The following is a 15,248-nucleotide window of genomic DNA, read 5'->3' as shown; positions in this document are numbered from 1 at the left end:
GACCTCTGAAGAGCCAGCTGGGACACAGATGTTTGGTTTAGGGATATGGACTCCACTCTCCAGCCTGACTGGTAATCAGTCATCCAGAAAGGCAGCAAGTCATTGAGCCTGTGCCTTGAAATCTTTAAACAATTCAAAGTAATCCCATAAAACTTTCATTTTTACATCTGCCACAGGGACAAGATTCCTTTCTTTGCATTGCTTTTGACAGTCTCTAAACTGTGTATGGGACCACATTGTGAACAGTAACAAAAGCAAAGTATTTCTGGTTAATGAATGGCTGCTAGTCATTGGAAGTAACTGGCCATGAGCTACATTGAGATTGAAATTATACCTCTCCTAGTTTAACAGATGTAACCAGACATTGCTGTGGGTGTTTTTAATTTCAAATTAGGAACTGCCAGTTCTTTCTATACAAGCAACTTTAGTCAAATTAAGTTTTAGGGTACTAACTGGTGCACAGCACCAACACAACACATCAACAAGCAGATAAAAGCTTTGCTTTGCTGCTCTCCTGTGAAAATCAATCCTCAACAACGAGCCCCAAGCTTGCAGAGCACCAGGGAATGGTAAATCTGCTTATCAGGCCACTTTCTAGGATACACAGAATTCATGGTCATATCCTTGAGCTAGACTAAAAACCTGCTCCAGGATCTGGACACATGCTCTTTTTCTCCTGAAGTTTCACAGTTATTTCCTCAGAAAAAAAAGGAGGTAGTTTCCCATAGAACTGAAATTTCCTATTTTGTTGTGCTGTGTCCGAAACTGGAACTTAAAAAATTAGGGGGATGTTCATGTAAAAGGTTTGTTGTAAAAAAGAGAGGAAACCTTTCCTTTTAAGATTAACCCAAGCCCCTATTTACTGTAGAAGTCACAACAGTGTAAGACAGCCAGGCAGTAACAGCCTGTACTCCTGACCCTCTGGAAAGGAAAAGACCCTCTGTCTTGTCAACAGACTTGCTTAAAATGTGCACACCAAGACACAAAGACAAATTATAGAAAAAGGTTCCCATTTATTCAAGGTATGACAAGGATATTTACAGTATTCATTTGCTCAGAATAAGATCCATCCTTATGAGTTTTAAAGCAGCAATTATAAATTACATTTAAAAGGGGAAACATTCCAAGCATGTTTCTGTTAGAGATATTTTTGCAAGGACAGAAACACTTTAAGGCTAAGTTGTTTTGACCTTTGCTGCCACCCACATTTATCTTGGCAAAACTGTCTCAAAAACAACGTTACCTTGAGGGATAGACTATGCTAAATTCAACACACAATTCTGTTCCCTCAGATGCTTTCCACAACAGTTCACATGTGACAAAAAATTGACTTTTGATTTAAAACAATGCATTAAATATAAATGAGATGACCTTCCTACAGCCCAGCTTCTCAGAGAGGCAAAAGATCATCCACAACCACACATGAACCACCTCCACAAGACATCATCATCATCATTTCTTGTTGATGAAGGTACTTCAGCTTACCAAGCAAGTTGCTGCAGCCAGAGATGCACAGTCCTGTGGTGCAATCCACCTTTTCCATCACATTATTTTTCAAGAGAGAAGCTCAAAAACCTTCAGGTAGCTGATTTCTAAGGTGAGCACTGTCTGCTTTAGACAGCACTTGGTTCCCACAGCACAGCTAGTGCCCTACCACAGCAAACAGGAGCTGGCTAAGCTGCTGGAGTGTTGTTCTCTAGTCATTGTAACACACCACAGAGCTACAGGAGCAGTTAAAATTGGGTTATCTAAAATGCTTTATCTCTTGAGGTAGAGCCAACAATCATATTTACTCTTGTCTCTAAACTGTAATGCACATGCCATTAAGCAAATATAATCTTTATAAAATAAACCCACTGATTTTTCAGATGTTATTAATTGCAAAACAACAGGTTTGGGGTTTTTTTCTGGATCATTTTGTGCCTGTTTTAGAAGGAAGCAAATGAAATATTGATAGTAGTAGATTGTGGCTATTTATACAGTTGCAATGAAAAAACCCCTTGTTTTATACAAATAAACTTCAGAGCAACTTTCAAAAGGGTTGGTATACGAGGATTTTTTAAAGTTAAAACTTACATTAGAAAACTCCAATTTTAACTGCATAATAGAAAAAAAAAAAAAACAAAAACAAAAAAACCACCCCCAGTCATTAGACCTTTAGGCTACATAGCTACCTCTAATACTACACTGGGTAATTGTTTCAGGATTACATGAAAGGAAAAGAAAATGAAACAGAACAGAATCCCCCTGCCTGCACAACCACAACTCACTGAACAAGGATTGTTAGGGGAGGACACTGTAACTGAGACTATTGCAAGTGCACAAGGTTTAACAGCCCAACAGGAGCAGAAATGGGACCCGTGCTTTAGGAGGGGACATTAATTCCAGGTTAGCCAAGAATCCTCAGTACCAACAAAGCTGCTGCTGTAACCAGGAGCTGTCTGAAGATAACCAGCTAACCATAACATGTTACAAACACGTGGAGATTGGCACTTGGTCTGGAGTCAGCCCCAGTCACTCAGCAGTTTTCTCCCCAGAGACTCACGTACACACAGCTTTAAGTTTCCATTTTATTACCGTAAAAAATAAAAGTCAATTCGTAGTTCCAGAGTAGACAAAGAAAGCTTAGTTTCAAACTGGTTAAAAACAAAGCTCCAAATTCTGGTACGTTACATGTCACAGGGTTCACATCAGCACCTCAGCCTAATGGAGTTTTTTGTGAACGAAGGGTATTTCACAGAGTTTGCACGTTAGTGACAAGGGGCTACATTCTCATCAGGATGCACGTGGAACATGGCTCAAGGAGAACAACCTGGAAGGCCTGCAAGTCAGCTTCCAGAGTTCCCCACTGAGCTCTGCATGTTCAGAACCAACATTTAAGACCAAAGTTATTCGAGATTGACCTTTTGCATATTCCGAAACGGAAGGCAAATACAATCAATTAACATTTGGCTTTGAAACATTAAGATAACAATGCTGTATTTCAGCCACATATTTACAAAAATGTTTACAACAGAACTGTGTAGGGTTTCCTTTTTATTGTCATAATACACTTATAGATGAATAGTCATCTTAACCTTCATGCAAAGATGCATCTCTTGTTACACAAGAAGTTTCCTGTTTGATTTTTTGCACTCTGAGGATAGCAAGCAGAGGGTTGGGTAAGTTTGGGTCACCCTTAAAAATGTAGCCTGTTTGCTCTACTGCACCTTCAAAATAAGGAGGTAAAGAACAGGCACCGTTAATTCCACAAGGGTTCATTGCCTCTAGCATGTTTTCCAAAACCAACAAAAATAGTCTTGAACAGTTGTAACAGGGGTTATTCCATGACTTTCCCCTCTTCAGTTTACTTCCCGAACTCTGGAGTTACTTTCCTAGAAGCACACTTGCTGAGCTTCTTTTCTAATGTATGTGGTTGACTATACATTTTAAATTAAACTGTTATGTAAAGAATGTAACAAGCTTTTTCCTTTGTACACAACTTAATCTTTGTGCTGAGTATTCTTCAAAGGGATTTTATAAATAATACAGTAAAAGTTTAGATCAGTCTTCCACCCTCTGGTCATTATACCATGTTGTTGCTTTCTCCAACTTTATCTACAAGCTGTGGAAAAGGAGACAAAAAGGTTTTAGACAAAATGATGACATTTATGTAGAGTGAAGCTGCTCTCAAATAGTGCTTGCTACTGGCACAGTTAGTATGTGACTGGAGATGAGAGTCAAGTAGTACTCACTGAGCTCTCATGGTTTAGGTTTGTGAAAACCAAAATTCTTAAAATTGCAATTGTGTTTCTGCATAACATGTTTTTCTCATATTGACATTAACAGTGCAGCATGAAGATGCAACAGAATGAGAAAGGAAATAGAAGAATGCAGATAACACTGCCAGCTTAATGGTTAAAACAAAACAATACAGTCTCAGCCACACATGCATTAGTAGACCAAGGAAGATATTTCAACTGACCATTACTGTGGATTCTCTTCTGAGCCTACGTAGGCTTTGAACAAAACATTAACAATTATCTTTTAAAAACAAGATTTAACCCCGTTATGATCAAACTAAATATGATTAGGATCAATTGACAGATGAAACATTCAATTGATCATGAATTATGAGCCACAACTCGGCCTAACTGTGAGACTGGAACAGATGATCTGGAACACTCATTTTTATAAAACAGCCTGTATGCATCTAAGTTATTCCCACTATTAATTTTCAGCAGTAGCTATTAAAACTGTTGCTATTAAAACTAGTATTACAAATGTTTGTGTTAAAATATATAAATAAATTAGCACAGTAAAAGTAGTTGACTGAAACACCCCAGATTAGGGTGTTTAGACATCTTTCTGTTAATTGTCTTCAAATCCTCGGCCATTTGGTTAAAAAATGGAAAACTCCATTTGAAAAAAACACAAATCTTAGTAAAAAATAGATGTAGCCTGGTGCAGTGGGCCTCGCTAAATATATCTGATGAATGAGTATGCATGCTGAGAGATTCTGGGTTCACCATAGGAGCTGCAACATTTGCTTTTAGAGGTGACTTTTCCTAAGTTCACCCAAATAGTGCACCAGGAACAGTGCCCTCCTCACTGTACAGACAGGAGAAGAGGAGGATTCACCCATGTGGTCAGCCAGGGCCAAGAGTGAAGCAGAAGAACCCCAGCATTCCCTCACACTGCAGGGCTCTTCCCCTCCACTGCCCACCAGCAGGGACAGCTCCTGCCACCCCCTCCTTTGGCTCCTTTTACCCCTGGAAGTGTCTCCCTGGGAGCAAGTGGGATGTGCATGGTGCAAGAACTGTGCAGGAATGCATTTGAAGTCATTGCTCCAAAGTTATATTTGCTCTATTTCTGATGCATTTCTACAGTGCTGTATCAGTGGAATGAAAACCAGAACATGCTGCAGTTGTTGCATGAAGTACCAAACTTACCGAGCTTATACCAGGTAAATTCAAGAGATATCCAAGCACTGGAACTCTTCTAATAAAGCCAACCACCACAGGAAAGAACCCCCTTTAGGTAAAACAAAGGGAGATTGTATTAGTTTTTGTAATTAAGCTTTTCTCATATTGCTGTAGCATGAAAAAAAAAATTAATTTTTAAAATTTTCAAACCAAGATTACACAACAGCTTGCAACTTGTTAGCAGCACACTTGTTTACCAAATATAGCAATACACATTCATCAGAGAAAGGAGAAAACCAGGAAAGAAATGGTGTATTTTTAAATGGATTTAATTTTCCTCATAGCTGCAACTCTCAGTCAACTCATCAAAAAATAACTCAAGTGAGAATACTTAATTTAGTCAGCAAAATGGATTTCTCAAAATTAGCATATATATTTTGATATAATTCCTCTTTTATATATATATATATAATATATATAATATATATAATATATATAATATATATAATTCCTCGTTATTATAGAAAATACATTCAAGACCCAATGTAGAAACAAGTGAAGTTAGTTCTGAGTAATTAAAGCCATGTATGATACTCTTTGCATTAACTAAAAGCAAATGAAGCATGACAGAGTTGTGCCTTCATTTCTTTCCCAAACTGAAGTCAGTGGTTTGAATGGTGACCCCGAGGATGTTGCCAGGCACAGATGCTATGGTGCAGCCCCTGCACTCTCCACCTAACCTCTGCAGCAGAAACCCAAATTTTCTGTGGCAGTATCTCAGCTGTCTGCAGGCAGCTGCTGGCATTCCCAGCAATCCTGTGCTGAGCATTCCCATTAATCCCCATAAGGATTAATGTGCAGTGAGGCCTCAGCCACAGTGAAACTGTGAAGTTTCACGAGTCATCATCCTCTTCACCACCCAGCTAAGAACTTTTTTCTGCGTAAAATCCACACCAATAAGGGGAGGTTGAGTTTGGTTTGTTTTTTAAGACCAGATCATTTCAGCAGCCCAGTAACTTGTGAGGCAGGGCACACAAACCACTTGTAACAGCTTAAAACAACTGCTGTGTCCAAAAATAAGGAACAGTCAGTACAGCAGGGATAATCTTGTCAGCTCTAACTCTGTAGGGCTGTCATCTCAACAAGGCTTCAAAAGCAGCCCAGATTACCACAGCTGTCCCATAATAGCAGGGCAGTTCTCTGCTATCAACCAAGCAGCAGGATCCTGAGGAACAGTATGAGATGATGCTTGAGGAAAGACTTCATTTGTAACTTCTTCAGAAGGGAGCAAGTTGCTGACAAGAGGAGGATGGTTGAACTGAACAAGACTGAAGCAAAACAAAAAGCTTTGCTTGAAGTAGTCACTAGTCAGCCTTGTAGCAAGGGATTGAGATTCTATCAGCTAATGAGCCCTGGAAAAGATGGTCACAGAATCATGGAATCACCAAGGTTGGAAAAGACATTTAAGGTCATTCAGTCCAAACCACTGGTCTGCAGATGCTTTAAATCAAAACACATCAGCTAAACATTCACACCAGGAATTATCCATCCCTTGTTGATTCCCTTCAGGCTAAGGGGACAGTCCTGGGCGTAACTATTGATCTTTAATAAAGCTCTCAACATTACTTTACCTTGCAAGCAGCACTAGATAATCCATAACCACACCTGCCTAGACAGCACAACTTAGAACTCTTTTGGGATCTTTTAAAAGGAGGCTGTTCTGTAGGAAACACATTCTACTTGCTTTGTACTGGCTGATAAAACCAAGCAGTACATGCAAGAAGTGACAATGGATTCAGTGAAATACTGAGATTAGCACAGCACTTGCAGGGACAGAATTCACAGTAACACAGAGCACAACAATAAGAAATACATGAACCCCACTAAACTCATTTTCTGAAATTTCACTGTCTCCAGTAAGAGCCAAGTTCAGATTTATTTGTAAAATAAACATTTTATCTGAACTAAATACCAGATTAACATACAATTTTATTGAGTACAAAAAGAACCATGAGAACAATGGTTTCACTTTGATTACCAGGAACAGAGTTATTCAGCCATTCACAGAACTCTTCAGGGTCTGAAACTTGATCAATAACCATTACTGAAACAATCTGCATCTGCACAGACGTCCAAGAACAACCAGAAGCCTCCCTTTCTACTTTTTTTGCATATTTTTTTCTTTGCTCTGCAGAGAAGCATAGAACTTCAACCATGGAAATAAAGATAAAAATACAGATATCTGTGCAGGTTGTAACAAGTCAAATTCTTTCACTATTACAGTTGCATTTATAAAGAACTTAAATGACACATTGTGAAAGTTATAACATGTTTCAAGATTGCTGTTAAAAAAAAATAGAATTTCCATTTTTTCTTACCTCAGTCAAGATACTGCTAACCCAAACAAGCAGTTCTGACTTCAAGGCACAATTGTAATGAAAGATGACAGAAAACAGCTTTTACCTGGGCTGCCATAGTGATGAAATGGTAAGGTTACAAACCTAGGATGGTTGTAACTAAATATATTGCCCCTTTTGTTAAAGAAAAGAACAAACTCCCCACTGAAAAAAGGACCAAGTATCCCTTTCCTATGAGGAGATATTTAAACTACATATTGCTGACAATTTGGGCTCCCACACATTTTGAAGCTTTACAATTCCTTGGTTAGACATCAGCATTATCAAAGTCACTTTAGTAAATGCCTCTCCAACATTAGCAGATTGGAGTCTTGGAAAAATACTTACCAACTTGTAAATAAAAAATTTCATATAAAATCTGTCCAAAAGGAACATTTAAAGGATGCTGCTTTGTCAACTCTAACAAACACTACACCATACATTTATTCCTAGATAAATTAACACAAAGTTATTTTCAAACAAGATTTACCTGAACAATAGGAAGAACCCATAAATTTCCAGGATCATTCCTATTAAAGGCCAACCAATGAGAACTATGAGCACACCACCCAGGAAGAAGCCCGTTGCTTTCATTTTGTGTTTTTGAAAGAAGAATCTGAATGTTCTTTCTAAACCAATAACAAAAGACAAGCCAGCCACAAATAAAACCTAGAAAAGACAAAAACAAACCAAAGAAAGAAAACAATGAATTATGTCCCCAAGTACAGGATGTAAACACACACACATTTATACATATATTTTATAAAATTACACTGCTTTTCTTGCACAGCTTCTTTTAATACCATGAGACAGTTGGTGAGAATGAATTTCCTACTGATTTTCTTTTGTAAGGTCCATCTTAAAGCACTCGTAGCTCTCAGGTGCTGGAAAGTAAAAGGTCTGTCCTTTGTGGTCCCTGCCAAACACACCCCAGACAGATCTGCTGACAGCAGTGGTGTCTGCCCTGTCACATCTTTACCAGGGGTGGTGCTGAAGCTCAGTCCTACTGACAGCAAAGGCTCCTAAAAACTAACACCACACATAACATCACCTCTGCTCCGTGCCACTGACATCTTCAACAGCTTCTGCTGATCTACCACAGTGCAAAGCCAAAGCTGAACAGTTGGTTTTTACTGTGCAGAGCCTTTTATTGTTTATTTATTTGTTCCAGTAAAGACTGAACACTATCACACCAAGTAGTTACAACTATTTCTGGTGTCCTGTAGCTACAGGACTTAGAATTATTTCAGCAACGTTTTTACTCAGAAAGTAATAGTATCTCAGGTTTTACTCAAGATTGAGTAAAACAATCCTCTCAATCGAGATTGTTTTATTCAATCTTTAAGTTTTGGATGGTATTTAATAAATCACTTTCTTCGAACCTCCTGCCCTTTCTGAGGTAACTTTTTTTTAAATAAAAACAATTCTCTGCAAGGATACAGTACCTTTTCTTGCATTATCTTTGGTTACCACATAGCCTGTCATTGTCTCTTCCTACCTACGTTTTCATTTTCCCTAAACAGGATCTCGTATTTCCACCTTACATTAGGAAAAGAAAAAATAAGCATTATTTCATTTTTCACTCTCCCACTGCACACTCGATCTGATGGTTCATAACAATGCTTCAACTAATGCACCCAATTCAGGTACACAATTTTATATTTCCCTTCAGGGAATCTCAGTGTTTGAGAATGAATCTGATCTGTTTGGCTGCAGACTTTAGGCATCAGCAAAAGAGGGGCTGAACCTCTCCCAGCCAGGCTGTGCTTTGGCTGGCTGGCACAGCTGAGAACAGCAGAGGCACAGAGACTAGCACATGCAGAAAACACCCTGCCATTTGATAGTTGGATTGGAAATTTCCTGTACCAGAGCTAGGATTTATGTTCTGTGCTGCTTTGAGTGACAGCTTTGATTTGGTAAAAGCTGCAGGTACTGAATCTCTCTTTTATCAAAGAAGTCTGGCTCTTCTAAAGCCAGAAGTGTCAGCAATTCATATTTCTTTCTTTCCTCCTACAGCACTGTAAAACTACATTTGCTAGCATGTACTTAAAGATTCTTATCCAAATAGATACTTAAATTGACAGTGATCTCAGAGGACCACAAAAAATCCCATTTGCAGCAGCACAACTGTGGAACAAGCTGCTTCTGGTGTAGCAGCATCCCACAGGCCTGACCCACGGTGATATTCACATCAGCATGAGCTGTGCTAACCTCAAGCAGGAAAAATGATTCACTCCAATCACTGAGCACTCCTCTTTTACACCAGATCACCACAGTAATCTTTGTCATGAAGCTTCAAACTGATAACATGCTGTTCTATTTTGAGTTTATCTTTAATAGATCACATACTTGATTCTAAGCACTGCAAAAAAGTCACTTACATTTCCAATAGCCAAAAGAGCTTTGTCAAAGAAGAGGATCATTCCAAAGAAGAGGAAAAACACTCCAAAGCCTGTTAGTCCCATTCCAATCTCTGAAAAAGAAACAAATTTAGGCATGTAACAAAATATGGCACCAAGAAAAAGTCATGGATAAAAATCGGGAGAAAATGAGAACATCAAACCTAAAGACATTTTAAATTTAGAAACTTCCTTGAGTGTACAACTATCATAAATCTTGTGGACCTCTAATACTTCAACAGACAGATCTTTGGAAGCTGTTTATCAACAAAGTCCTTGTTTGGAACTGAAAGACACTGAAATTGAATGCAACCATATATATATATATATATATATATATATACACACAGACATATATATACACACATATACATACAGCAAAGACATACATCCCTTTTGATTCATTGCTAGTATGGAGAAAAGGATGGTTTGGAAAGAGAGAATGAAACTTTGTTTTCCAGATTAGATCAATTGACCAGAACATGGTACAAATAACTCCAGGGTTGTGGGTCATTCACTGAAGGGTTGGATCCTTGTGATCCTTCTCTTTTAATTCAGAATTCTCTGGGATCTGCAGATCTTATCCCATTATCTTTCCCATAGTAATGTAATGTACCCTGGTCCTCTCCATCTTCCTGAGACCTCATGTTCCATCTCCCATGACTTGCACAGCAGTTTCCAGATGGAACACAACTTGGATGAATCCTGCAGGATTTCTCCAAGTTGCACATGTGCTGACAGCTATCAAACACTAGCCTGGGTCTCCAGACAATTGCCAGTTTTCACAAAACTTCAGACACTAAATACTGAGGGATTAATGTCCATTTATAATTTTCATGCTTCATATTTAACTTTGATTAATTAAATGGTAGATCTACATTACACATAAATACAGTATCTCTAGACTGTGTTGCATAGCAGTTTCATTTTATTAAAATTTTCATTTTATGATCCTAATTTGCAGATTTTTTAAAAATACCTTTTGTACTTTAGATATTTGCTAATATTGTGGACTGGCCCATGCTGGGTTAACAGTTTGACTCAATGCTCTTAAAGGTTTTTTCCTAGTCTAAACAGTTCTATAAACTTTGAGTTCTGCAAAGGATGCTCAAGAAATGCTGGGAAGCCAAGAGTAGGATGGAAGGTTTGTATGAGAAACAGGGCTAGAAATGTCAAGTTAGGATTTAAAACTACCATTTGAAATAGCCTCCAAAGTATCTTGAAGACTGCTATTAGAAATACATCCTGCTTTTAGTTTTAAATCTCTAAAGCCTTCCTTTGACTCTCACAGACTGAATGGGAGAGAAAACCAGGAGCAGCAGCAACAGGCCTGCAAACACATGCATTTATTGTTGTTTTCATTGTGACCAGACATAGAAACTGACAGGTTTGTAAACTGCAAAACAAAAACAGCTTAGCAGAACCCACCCTAATACTCTGCCTGTATATTTGTGTATTTTGAAGTTCCAAGTACTTTGGCATAGCCTGTCCTGAAACAACCAAAAAAACCACAAAATTCACAATGACAGCCCTCACTGCTGCTCTTGGCCAGACCTCCCTCCATGGATTTTAACTGTGCTTTGTTGATGCAGTTGGTCCTTTTCTGTTGCTTGATGAGCTTGGGAGTAAAGGAGGATAATTATGCTTCTTTCAGGACTTCCAAGTAGTTACTGGAAATAAATTTCAACCCAGCTCAGAGATTTGTTGCAGCAACATTCCACTCCCCAGAGTTCTCTGAGGGCTTGGCTTTCAGCAAGGCTGCAGAGCACATGCTGTTAGAGCTCTGGTTCCATGGTATAGCCTGCCACTTTACACTCTCACTGTGGGCATTTTAACACCCCACAATTAAAAGCACTAAGTAACTCAATCCAATCAATTTACTACAGGCACTCTCCCTACTTGTTTACAATGAAAAACAGAATAGCAAATTGTATTTTCAGTGGATCTGCTGACTGAAGGCAATGTAACAATTGCAAGTGCCCTTTTCTCCAGTACTCTTTACTTCAGAAGAGCAGAAACAATCTGCATTCTGGAAGGAAAACACTTGGAGGCAGGACTCCAGAGGAATTACCAGCTGCCAGCAAGATAAAGACGCAGTCCTGGAAGTGAGTATTTGCTCCTCCCCAGGCACAGCTCAAGGTATGGATGTGGGGAGGAGGCAGAGCCACCTCCCAGCAGCTGCTGCAATCCCCTCTGACACCTCTGTAACCACCCCAAACCGGTTTGGAATCACAATGGGCTCTGATTCACTGCACAAGTCACCCATGTTCTCTGGTTAGTGGAGGGAAAAGGAAAAGAAAGAAAGGAACATTATTCTCATTATCCCAAAATAACTGCTGGAAGAAGATGAATGGTCCAGGACTATCATCCTCCAGTGCTGGTATCTCAGCAGAGGGTGTTACTGCCTTGATTTGGATCAGAATCTGTAAATACATTTAACTACACTTCTCAGAGGAAGGAGAAGAAAAAGTGCTGGCATTTTGTAGAAAATCCTTTCAACAACAAATGATGAATATTTATAGAGGGAGCAAACTATTTTAAAATGTTTTCTCCTGTGCCAGAAGAGCTTTCCCACATTAGTCAAATAAAGCACATCAATGCCTAGAAATGCAGGAACACACACTAGCCAGGTTCTATTTATTCTGGATTATTAGGATTTCCTGAGACAAGGGAGCAAATCTTCATCAATGTTTCTCCAGAAATTCCATGAGCTGTGCAAGACTACTGCAGCACTGTGTCAAAACAGCTTAGTAGATTTTGAGATTCAAAATTAAGATACATTGCTTGTGAAAGATTAGGGCAGACAATGCACATCCCAAGTCTTTTATAGAGCATAATATAGTGAAAAATAAAATGGAATTGTGTGCTATAGGCTTTTAGAAGACAAAAACTAATACAGCTTATATTCAATGCACTGTTTTGCTAGCAGTATTTTTTAGTATTGAAAATTTCATTTGGGAAAAGCTAAGTGAATTCCTTTGAAACTACTAGTGGCTCATAACACCATTCACTTAAAATTATGTTCTAGACTACAGATGCAGAATTAACTTTCCAAACATCAGCAGTGGCTCTCTCCAGGTATTTATCACACTATTCCACCAGTGACTCTATGGCTAACTCTGTATTTTTCCTGACAGCAGTGAATTTTAAAATAACTGATGAACTATCTTCAGAATTTCAGAAGAAAACCCACCCTTAAAACCACTAAATGTCAAAGTGTTTTATTTAGTACTCCTGTCTCTGACAGTTAAAACCAACAGACTTAGCACTGGAAATAGCTGAAAGTCCCACATGAGGAACCAAGCAAAATAAAAACAGTGAGTCTCCTTCTGAAGAGATTTTTATCTTTTTGCCCAACAAATACTCCAGACTGGAAGTTAAGGGCAAAAGCAAAGCCCACAAGGGTTTAATCAATCAGAAACCTAAAAGTTAACCCCAGGGGTTGGTACTATCTCAGTAACAGCACAATATCTGAGTATCTCAAAAAATCATTGACCCTGAATGCTGCTAAACTCTACTGCATGTCTTCATCCTTGGCCTTAACTGGCTCTCCAATACCTCCATTTCCATATCCTGCTATCAAAGTTATTTTAACTTCTTTTTTCTAGATTTTTCACACCCTCCTTCACAACTGATGCTGTGCTGCTTATCAGGCAGACTCATTTCCTTCTGTGGCAATCATACCAGAAATGCACCATACACGAGATGGTCATTGAAATCACAGGCCTGGCATTGTCCTTTACCCTGCAGCTTAAGCTGTTATCAGGCAATCACAATGGTTAGGGCAGGAAGGATCCTCTGCAGATCACCCAGTCCAACCCCCCTGCCAAGGCAGGGTCACCCTCAACAGGTGACACAGGAATGTGTCCAGGTGGGATTGGGATGGCTGTGGAGAGGGAGACTCCAGCCCCTCCCTGGGCAGCTGTTCCAGGGCTCTGCCACCTCCAGTGTAAGGAAGTGATTCCTCACGTTGAGATTCAACTCCTTGTTCTTTACTTCATGGCCACTGCTGAACTCCCAGTGCTTCATTCACTTCATGGCCATTTAAACTCCTTGTGCTTCATTCACTTCATGGCCATTTAAACTCCTTGTGCTTCATTCACTTCATGGCCACTGCTGAACTCCCAGGGCTTCACTTCATGGCCATGGCTCCTTGTTCTGCTTCTGGGTGGGCACCCCTGACAAGTCTGGCACCTCCTCTTGGCATCCATCTGAGATATTTACATGCATTGATGGGACCCCCCCCTCTCAGTCTGCTCTGGAACAAACAGGCCCAGCTCCCAGTCCTTTCTCTTTGGTGATGCTCCAGAGCCCTCAGCATTCCCGTGACCCTCTCCAGCAGCTCCCTGTCCGTGCTGTACTGGGAGCCCAGCAGTACACCCAGCCCTGCAGGTGTGCCCTGGGGCAGAGCAGGGGGCAGGATGGCCCCCCTGAGCTGCCAGCAACACTCCAGAGCACCCCGGACACCTCCTGGCTAAGGACACACTTAGAAACTACTTTACTTTCATTTCTCTGGTCTCTATTTCCAAGCACTTTAGCAGAAACAAAACTATGGCTACATACAAGTATTTTTGCTTTTTTCCACTTCAACCTCTCAGCATCACCTACAGACGTTTGGTACCAGCAAGAGCAGCACAGCAAAGCTATTTGCTGTTTAGCTACTTTGGTGGTTCCAGACCACTGAGGTCCAGAGGGAGGCACACGGGAAGAGTGGAGCTGGGTGTTACTTTGTTCACCGTTCAGCTTTCATTCATTCACTCACGCTGCTCAGCCAAACTGCCATGGCTACAAACCCACAAACCCTAACAAACCTAGGCTAGGTAACAGGAAGAAATGTTTTCCTTTAAGGCTATTCAGCCACTGGAACAGGTTGCCCAGAGCAGCTGTGGCTGCCCCTGGATCCCTGGGAGCGCTCCAGGCCAGGCTGGACGGGCCTGAGCAGCCCGGGGCAGTGCAAGGTGTTCCTGCCATGGCTGGGATGATCTTTAGGGTCCCTTCCAACCCTCCCACACCGCAGCACGGCACACCGAGCACTCGCAGCCCCGGACAGAGGCCGGCCGTGGGGGCAGAGCTCTCCCAAGGCCGGGGGTCCCGCCGAGCGCTGCCCCGCCGCTCTCCATCCCCTTCCCTCCCGGGCTCCCCGCCAGCCGCCGCTCCCGCCGCACCGGGGCCGCCGCCGCGCCTTCCACTGCGGGGATGCGGCCGTGAGAGCTCCGCCGCCCCTGCCTGCTCCCACCGGTGTCCAGCGGCCCGCCCGGACCCTGCCCGGCCGCTCCCGGGAGGCCCCGCCGCGGACAAAGGCTGCGGGCCCGGCGAGCCCGGCCACCCTGCGACCCCCCGGCCCCCGACGCTCCGGGCCCCGCAGCGAGCGGCCCCTCCGCGCTTCCCCGGCGGGAGCGGCGGCAGCGCTTACTCTGCGTGTCGGACAGGGAGATCATGGTGACGGCGGGACGGGCACCGGCAGCGGGACGGGCGGCAGCGGGACCGGCGGCGGCGGCCACGTCTTCCGGAAACACGCACCCCGCCGCAGGAGAGCCGCCCCCCCATTG

At 41.4% G+C, this 15,248-nt stretch overlaps 1 protein-coding gene across 1 annotated transcript; it reads right to left on the bottom strand.

The window, feature by feature from the left end:
- Positions 1–993: 993 nt before the first annotated feature.
- GOLT1B (golgi transport 1B) lies at positions 994–15,233 on the bottom strand. The gene is made up of 5 exons (XM_030237703.2): positions 15,113–15,233; positions 9,682–9,773; positions 7,791–7,969; positions 4,932–5,013; positions 994–3,604 (listed from the first exon to the last, which is right to left on the bottom strand). The coding sequence occupies exons 1-5, from the start codon at positions 15,135–15,137 to the stop codon at positions 3,566–3,568; spliced, it is 417 nt and encodes a 138-aa protein (XP_030093563.1). The 5' UTR covers positions 15,138–15,233; the 3' UTR covers positions 994–3,565.
- Positions 15,234–15,248: the final 15 nt, after the last annotated feature.

This window comes from Serinus canaria, chromosome 1A, assembly GCF_022539315.1.
Source record: "Serinus canaria isolate serCan28SL12 chromosome 1A, serCan2020, whole genome shotgun sequence".
NCBI lineage: Eukaryota > Metazoa > Chordata > Aves > Passeriformes > Fringillidae > Serinus > Serinus canaria.
Note: the sequence above shows the minus strand (reverse complement) of the source record. Positions and strands in the feature narration are given on the sequence as shown.